The 9289-nt window shown below is 36.6% G+C and overlaps 1 protein-coding gene across 1 annotated transcript; it reads left to right on the forward strand.

Annotated features, from left to right (window-relative positions):
- Positions 1–1799: 1799 nt before the first annotated feature.
- On the forward strand, positions 1800–6163 carry gpr83 (G protein-coupled receptor 83; the record flags this gene model as incomplete). The annotated part of the gene is made up of 4 exons (XM_084414888.1): positions 1800–2117; positions 3033–3158; positions 3300–3433; positions 4582–6163. The coding sequence occupies 4 exons, from the start codon at positions 1800–1802 to the stop codon at positions 5057–5059; spliced, it is 1056 nt and encodes a 351-aa protein (XP_084271014.1). The 3' UTR covers positions 5060–6163.
- Positions 6164–9289: the final 3126 nt, after the last annotated feature.

Raw genomic sequence — 9289 nt, forward strand, 5'->3', positions numbered from 1 at the left:
TAATCCTACCCCAATCTAATCATAACCATTTCTTAAAACTAAGTTACGTAGGCTACAATTATAAAGAAAAACAACAGACAGACAAGTATAATCCACAATAATTTATTTATTGAGAAAATGTCAAAATCGGTACCAAAAGTTGTTCACGTGACGATGTGTCGCAGTCCTCTCTGGCAGTATGAGGTAACAGAGCAGAATTTAAGTTATTAATTCAAATCCATGAAAATGTTAATCCGTCTTCGGTTCGGTAGTTCGGTTCGCTCTGAGGGCTGCGCGCTTCATTTCAAATGTGAATGTGCATGACGCAATCTGTGACGAAGCAGGCGAGGCGAGAGCCAATGAGCGTTTGATATTGCCGTAACCATAGTAACCTTGAGGGCGCAATTTTTGAATTTGAATTCATAACAAGCGCGGGGTTTGACGTTTACGGTCAAGATGACGATTACTGGATAAAGGGCTGAGTTTGGATCTTTTTCTTGCAAATAATATATGGATTCTGAAGGTTTGGATTACATCAAGCTAATAAAATTGATGTATTTTGTGAATCGATGTTGTGTTGTAAGGTCAGTATATTATGGTTATTAGGAACGATAAATAAATTATTGTGATTATACTCGTCTGTCTGTTGTTTTTCTTTATAATTGTTGCCTAGGTAGTTTTAAGAAATGGTTATGGTTAGGTTTAGGGGTAGGATTCGTGGCTCAAACTATCTTTTAATGCCATATTGTTCATAAAAATGCCATTTTCATACACATATCTGTCCATACGTTTTATCATTTTAATATTGTCCATAAAATGGGTATGTTTAGGTGTGGGAGTAGAAGGGATCTTACATTTATAATCTAGAAAATGGTAAGGAAATTGTACAGATATCTTCAATGGCAAACGTGTATGATTCACGTTTGAGGACGTTAAACTGTGACATCTACACGTTTTCCAAAGGGGACCAACGTGATTATTTCACGTCTTGTCGTGATACCGGGTTGCATTCTTACATCCATCAACAACACACCTCAATCGCTTAGGAGACATTCTTGTCTACAGCTGCTCAAGCGTCGAACAATGGCAGACTCTGTGTCCAGCTCACTCAGGGCGGGTCTATGCTCAAACTGAAGTGTCACTCAACAGTCGTGGGAGGGGCCTGCTCAATTCTACGTCACATTGCGCCGAATCTGAGAACAGCTCATTCTGAGACAGTGCTTATGATTTATTGAGATTGTAAAAAAACCACTGGGTGGATTTTTATCATTCTAGGGTGGTTTTGCTCACACACTGCCAACACACATTTATGTTCAAACACCATGTAAAAGTGAATTTTGCATAATAGGTGCCCTTTAAATCTAAACCCAACTTTAATCAGTGGATGAATGAGGTTAATCTCTTGTGCAAATCTTTAAAATTAGTTAAAAATAAGAAAGCCCTTAAATTGATATCTCTTTTGGATACGTTTTTTAATTTAAAAAGCCCCTTTTGATAAATGGGTTTATTGAGGCTTGTTTCAACTGAATTAAAAGTGACCTTCTTCAGTGAGGCGCATAGGCTATACTGAGAAGTGGTGATGGTAGCCTACATCTGACTGTGTGAGTGTGAAGTGGCAGCGAAGACTGTGATTAGAATCATGCCAGGGTTTGAGACGCATCACTGATCCTGGCTTTCATCCAATCCGCTTCACTTGACGCTCGCGCAGCGTTTGTCTCGCAGGAGGCTGACTCAAACATCACCGGACTGTGTCCAAAGGTGACTCAGAACTGCGCTTTGGTGTTTTTGACACTGCACCTGCTCCGGATAATCTCGTTACGATGACATTCAGAAACACCTCCTTGGATTTATTCTCGCAGTTTTATATCTTTCAGAATTTCTCCACGTTTTTTAATTTCTCTTTGGACGCAATGTACGAGAGAGGAGCGAATTATGAGTCTGAATCTCACAGACCGACGATTAGAGTGCTTCTCATCGTCTCATATTCCGTTATTATCGTCATCTCGCTTTTCGGAAACGTTTTGGTTTGTCACTTTGTTATTAAGAATAAAAGAATGCACTCAGTGACAAGTTTGTTCATCATGAATTTAGCCATTGCTGACATCCTTATAACTCTCCTCAACACGCCTTTTACACTGGTAAGTTTACACGAGTTTCACTTATTCACTTAATTTTTTATTAATTTATTTTTATTTTATTAAAATACAATTTTATACAAAATACAATACAAAAGACAATTTTGTTACAGGTCAATCGCTCATAGTCCTAATCTTGGATTTATCTAGTCTATTCGAAATGCATTAAACAATACAATTCGCTCAAAAAAGAAAACATAAATTGAATGTGTAACTGTCCTTAGATTGGAAAAGGCTGAAATTCTTGAAATCTTAGTAGCCTTTAACCTAAGTAGGCTATTTATTATTATTTCTTAATAGGTTTCTGCCAAATCTATGTGTGGGTTTACCAACAAAAGCCATTATTTATCATGTGACAAGAAAACAATTAAATATTACACCTTTTTGACATTTTTTTTTTTTGTCTTTTTGAGTTGATTAATTAGGCCTACTTTAAAAATAAATGTAAAAAATATTTTTGAAAATGTTTGTTGTACACTCGTGAATAATTATTATAGCCTATGTAATACTTTATTCTTACAGCATTTGACATCATAATATTTTTAAAAACAAACAACAATAATGTTCTTAAAATGATACATCCAACATGAATAAGAATGTTTAATATAAGAACTTGACACATGGGTTTAAAACAGGATTTATAAAATATTTCTCACTGTTATCTTCTTGGACATCTTTATTTGTCACTGAGCCGATGAATAGCTGAAGCAGTTTAATAATGTACTGGTGTTTGGTGGTGGTGTTTCCAAACAAAAGTTTTTGGTGTGTTGTCTCTATAACATTGTTAATTGTTTAGCAAAGACTTAGAGAATGTGCATGATTCATCTCTCTGTGATTGGGTGGGGGTGAACAAGTGCATGCATGCTTTTTAATTCTTACATGTATCTGGATCCAAGGCCACTTCACTTGTTTTCTCAGGTTCGGTTTGTTTACAGTACATGGGTGTTCGGGAAAGTGATGTGCCATGTGAGCCGCTTTGCACAGTATTGTTCTGTCCATGTCTCTGTTCTTACACTGGTTGCCATCGCCATTGATAGACACCAGGTAAATGTTCTCACAAACAGCCTTTTGTAAAATATTGTCAATGAAACCTTTAGAGTGAATAGCTTTTTCACACCTCTTATCAAAACTTAGTAAATCAGTGAATACCAATGTGCAGTCATGGGGATTGTTGCTGTCCATCAGGTGGTGATGCATCCAATGAAACAGCGGATGTCTCGGCTTCAGGGCGTAGCCTGGATCGGTGTTATCTGGCTGATGGGGTCCTGCTTCTCTCTACCTCATGCCATCTACCAGAAACTGCTGCGCTTTGAATTTATGTATGAATTTTCTCTTATTCTTTCTTATTTATTTTGAAAATCAAGTAAAAATTACTTTGTGACAATTTAATTAGATGAAATAATAATAATGTTATAATGTCATAGTGAAAACATTTTTGCAGTGCAGGGGTACAAGAAATCACTGTTAAATTAAAAAATATTAAAAAGCTGCATTCAAAGTCATGCCTGAATAGAGAGATAAGTGCTTCAGAGAGATACGTTTTTTGCCCAGTGAAGCCTCTCATTGTATTTAATCTGTCATCCTTGATTGTACTACTGAATGAGTTCTAGTTATGAGCTTGAAAAATGCAATTTAGTTTATCACAGTTAATTAATTATTTTGCATGAAATTGCTTAAAACAATGAAAAATTAATAGGCTTTTCTTCATTAACAATAGTGTGATGTATAGTTCACCCAAAAATGAAAATTCTGACATAATTTACTCACTCTCATGTCATTTCAAACCCATAAGACTTTGGTTAAACATCGAAACACAAATTAAGATATATTTAACGAAACCTGAGAGGTTTCTTTCCCTCCAGTGAATGTCCAGGTAACCAAAACTTAAAAGATCTGAAAGGTCGCGTCACAAAGGCTTCGTAAAACGAATCCATATAAATCAAGCTGTTTAATCCAGGTCTTGGACATAGCGCACATCAGACAAACACAGAAGCTTGTGCATGTTTCATTTGTTCTTGTGCATCACACATGTATGTTTGAGCTTCCATTTTACCAGTGTGCCTTGTTTATTTATGTTGATCAATGTTTAGATGTAAATAAAAGCCTAAATTAAATCTATTAATCACATAAAGTGATCATATCTCTTCACAAGACTTCGGACAAAAACCTCTCAGTGTTTTAAGTCAAGTCAAGTCACCTTTATTTATATAGCGCTTTATACAATACACATTTTTTCAGTGCAGTCAAGTCAATGAATATTAAGTGTCCCCAACTAAGTAAGCCGAAGACTAGGAACTGAAACTTCATCAGGTGACAGGGTGGAGAAAAAAGAAACAAAAAAACTTAGGAGAAACCAGGCTTTTTAGAAGATTAACCAAAACCTTTTGGGGTTTGCAGAAAATGAGGGCGAGTAATTGATGATAGAAGTACTTTCCATTTAAGAGATTTCTCTTCTTAACTCTTTTAGCAATAACAGAGTACGGATGGTATGTCTGCCCAGCTTCCCTCATCCCTCCGATCTCTTCTGGAAATATCTGGATCTTGCCTCCTTTGTTCTCCTCTACGTGTTGCCTTTAGCGATTATTTCCTTATCATACCTCGTGGTGGCCAAGAAGGTTTGGTTCCGGAATGCCGTCGGTGATGTCACACTGGCTCAATCGGCTGCTCATCGCAGGAGGAAGAAGACGACTTTGAAAATGCTGATCGCAGTGGTGGCTGTGTTTGCTATCTGCTGGTTTCCTCTAAACTGTTATGTTGTGCTGCTGTCAAGTAAAATGATCCAGGCTAATAATGCCTTGTACTTTACTTTCCACTGGTTGGCCATGAGCTCTACCTGTTATAACCCCTTTATATACTGTTGGCTCAATCACAGCTTCCGTGCGGAACTCAGAGCCCTGCCTCTAATTGGCCGTATTGTCAAGAGCAATGCCATCCAGCAGTCCTAAGGAAGCACCCAAGATTTCTCCATTCTATTTTCTCTTTTAGAATTTCAGAATTTTTATAAACACATATTTGCATATGAAAGCAGTATAACAGTCTCCCATCCTGGTGATGCGGTTTATCATTTTTATCTCACCCACGGCTGTCATTTAGTCCTCTCCATCTTATTGAAAATGACACTTAAAACCATCTCTTTCGAAAAAACTGTGTTGCATGGAAGAGATTACATAAATACAGGAAGTATAAGATGTTAAATAGAAACTCTGTTCCATTTTTCAAGAAAAAAAGTTTACCTAACAGCTAGAAAATCAAATCAACTCCATAGTGGAACACACTACATGACTTTTAAAATCAGAACAGATTTTAAGACGTTGACATCATACACTTGCTGAAAAACTGGGCCTCATACACAACTGAGGATCACACACTAATAGACTTTCAATTTATTCTGAACACAACAAACTCACTCAGAAACATGCGTCTTGTTGCTAGGAGATACGTGATAAATAAAAAACATGTTCTAAAAACTTGTTTGATTTTCTACTAATGGATGGGGATCATCGTAGACTGAAGCTGGAAAATGTGGAGTCTGTGCACATCATACACTACGTGATTTTCTGTGAAATCTGTCAACTCCACCTGTCCAAAATCTGCTGATTGTCTCTGGCTTCTGACTACAAGCTTCGACTTGTCCAGACTGTAAACTGGGGCAAAAGTCATACAGTGTATTTCTACCTTTGGTAGGATTTAAAGGGGCTTTTCACGAGTTCACACTTACATCAAATTAAACAGAGTAAAGATTATGCGCATTTGGCGTGCTGTCCAGGGGAGGGCTCCAAGCTCGAAATTTTTGCCCGAACCCAGAGTACCCAATCTGAGCTTAAGAAATAAAATATAAATATATCACAACAATTATATTTTTATAATGCTACCTGTGTTAGTATTTATTGCAAAAATAATAGGTTGGCCAGGTCTCTGGGGTGAGCTTTCATTCACAACTTGCTAAAATTATTCTTGCGCCATTAAGTATGTATGAACTGAACTCCCGTTGCTCTAGCAGAGAGTGTGAATAACTGGTGCAGTTTAATGTGACCACTTTGACCAGTAGCCTTTATCTGACAGTGTTAATTATTGTCAGTATTTTTTGCCGCTTATGACATGCAATGGACCAAGTCTTGAAATCTCTTTCTGGGGCTTTTCTTATGTGCATATGCAAAGAATAAAAAAAAATGCTTAGTGAACAAAACCTATAAATCAAATATAATTTACCTACTTTGACCTGACTTTAATGTAGGTCTACAGTAATACTATGATACAGCTACAGTAATGGAGGTGATAATTAGAAGGTAACTGGCTCAATTACTGCAGATATACTGTGCCCTTAAGCAAGGCACTTATCCCAGCGGCTGCTCCAGTGGCCCCAGCTTGGGGAAATTTGGGGAAATTATTTGCACTGGACATGGTGTGATAGGATTGTAAAAAATACACTAAAAGCACATTTAGTCTGCGGAGAGATTTGTCAAGGGAGCCAACTGTTTAAACCAAGCTAACACAGAGGTGACTGTTGTATTGTATCATCCTTATAGGATACTCTTGCCCAGTGGGTGGGTGTTTTGCTTTGAACTGCTGCAAAAAGAGGATTTTCCACATACCATTAAATCCAGCCACAGAAGAACTGAATGTATTGTTGCACAGTTATTTTAATGCATAAAATACATTTCTATGTTGCTATTTGATCTTGTGTGACGTTAGTGCGTGTGAGGGTGTTTGTCCACACCGTGTGTAGATATAAATGTCTATTTGGATTTTTCATAGTTCTGCAAGAATTAACTGTTGTAATTTCTATAGATGTGAAGCCGTTATAGGTCTTAAATGAAATACTAATTGAAACGATATGGGTGACACTTATTTATGAGGTGATAATGTAAAATGTTAAGCCTGTGCCTGTTTCCTCTGTGCCTGTGAATTCAATGTATATATTTCAAAGATGATAAATGAACCCAAAAATGTTATGTTTGCTTGTAATTTAAATACATAAACTATTAAAAATGTTATACATCAGGTGGTCTTGGAGATGTTTCTATTTTTGTAACATGAGCTGCAAACTAAAATATATTTTGTCGTGAGAAACACATTTAATGTAAGATGCAGACAGCATGTGGAAAATTGTTTTCTTGAAGTTATTGTCAAAAATATTAAGAACATATCAATCTATCAAGCACTCTTTAGTGATGTTGAAAAGCTGTTGCTCTGTTAGACTATCCATTTGTGAAAGACAGATTGATTTATTTAATTCGAGAAATAGACACATAATTGAATGAGATAAATTCTGAAATGAAAAGGTTTGAAGGTAATACTTTTTTGGTGGCAATTGTGGGATAATCTATAAAGGCTTTTTTTACTCTGTTCTCAAAGTGGTGATATCTTCTGAAAATATATTTTAGTAAGTGTTTGACTGCACTATTTGCACATGCAGTTGTTACAGTATTAATCAAATATTTGTGAAGGAGATGATGTAACACTAGGAGTGCTAATCATACTAAATCCTCAAAATGTTGCTGTTCAAATCTTATTAAAATTAGCTAATTCAACACAATTATTATAGAAAGATATTTAATTCATGCAAAATTTTGTTTGCAACCCATGTACATTTATAAAATAGATGTTATAACGTTATAATAGACATGTAACAATTCAGGATAGTTGCTAGTGAATGACCAGGGACATTGCGCATTCTACACAGGCCATCTTTGATTTAAAAAAAGATCTTATTCAAGTATGCTAAATAACCAGAGGAACATAACAGTATAACGGTTTGGGTAAAAAGTTAGTGAACGTTTTTAATCTATAGACAAGATTTTTATGTTAACCATCATGTGAACCATATTCAATTTAGGACATATTAGGGCATGTCATTTAAAAATACCTCTAGCGTTTGAACCACGTTAGTTCAACATTGTCGTTAGTTTAACGTCAGTTTAGCTTAGTGTAGTTAGTTTATGATTGTCGTTAATGACGTCATGTGCTGGTGGTGGAGAAATAACTTCTGCTAATAAATCATTTTGAGATTGCAGTTAATGTATTTAACATTATAATAGTTCTGTCATGACAACTCTCTGAGAGTTTGGCATGGTAATGAATATGCTATGCTGCTGCTGCTTCTGCTTTTATTGCTGCCACTATTATAACTGCTGCTGCTGCAGAGGAAGTATGGAACTTGCCACTGCCAATACACAAACGACAATGCCGCTGCTGTACAAGCATGCGCGAATCACCCCTTTAGCAGATCTATACAGGTGGAGCTGGGGAAGATGTAGGGTTACTGAAAGCACGCTGCAAACTTCTACAGCAAACTATTAGGAAGTATCTGAATGTTGAGCAGTAAGTTTATTGGCTAATGAAACAGAAGGAATCAATCAGCTGTGCCCTAGAGAATGATGTGATTGCAAGCAGATTGGGTTAAGGACTTAGTTATCAGCCCACACCATCTGGAGTTTAATGACAGAACTTTGTATTTAATTCACGTTGCAATTCAATTGCAGTCCTCAAAAACGATGATTAATGACATGCTAAAATATATAGATTAAAATGTGTATATTTAAATGGGATGAAAGATATAGAATGTACTGAATGTTAGCTTGCTTATTGTGCTCAAGAGCATGATCTATTTAAGATCACGTCATTTTAACAAGAAACGATGCTTCTAACAGTTCCAACCACGTATGTTTGCAACAGTGTTTGCGAATGGTCATTGAAACTATGGTTTCAGGAAATGCCAAATCATTCAACTGGTTATGACAGAACCACAGTAATGACAGTGACCACAGTTGGCTAACAATGCTTTTGGTAAACACCCCAGGAGGCAAATCAGACCCAGAAGAAAAAGAAAAAAAAAGATCTCATCTCCAACTGCTGGTTTGATCTAAGCCTTAAATTCAGTCACTTATGCCCTGTTGTGCTAGCCTGGCAAGCCAGACGTACATCAAGATGTTTAGTCTGGAAACTCACCATAGACACGGTCAATCTGATGGGCGGGATAAACGGCAGTCTTTCGAATTCCCTCTGCACGCAATAGGACAGCGCTTCAACCAACCAGAGCGTTTTCCCAACAGCGGAGCTTATAGTTGATAGATTCAACTTTTAAATCTGGCCGACAAAACTACGAACACATCTTCCTTTTTTAAGAATGACTTAAGTGCCGTTCTTTGTTCTTTTCTCAAAGAAAAACTTAACTC

The sequence above is a fragment of the Rutilus rutilus genome, assembly GCF_951802725.1.
Source record: "Rutilus rutilus genome assembly, chromosome: 7".
NCBI lineage: Eukaryota > Metazoa > Chordata > Actinopteri > Cypriniformes > Leuciscidae > Rutilus > Rutilus rutilus.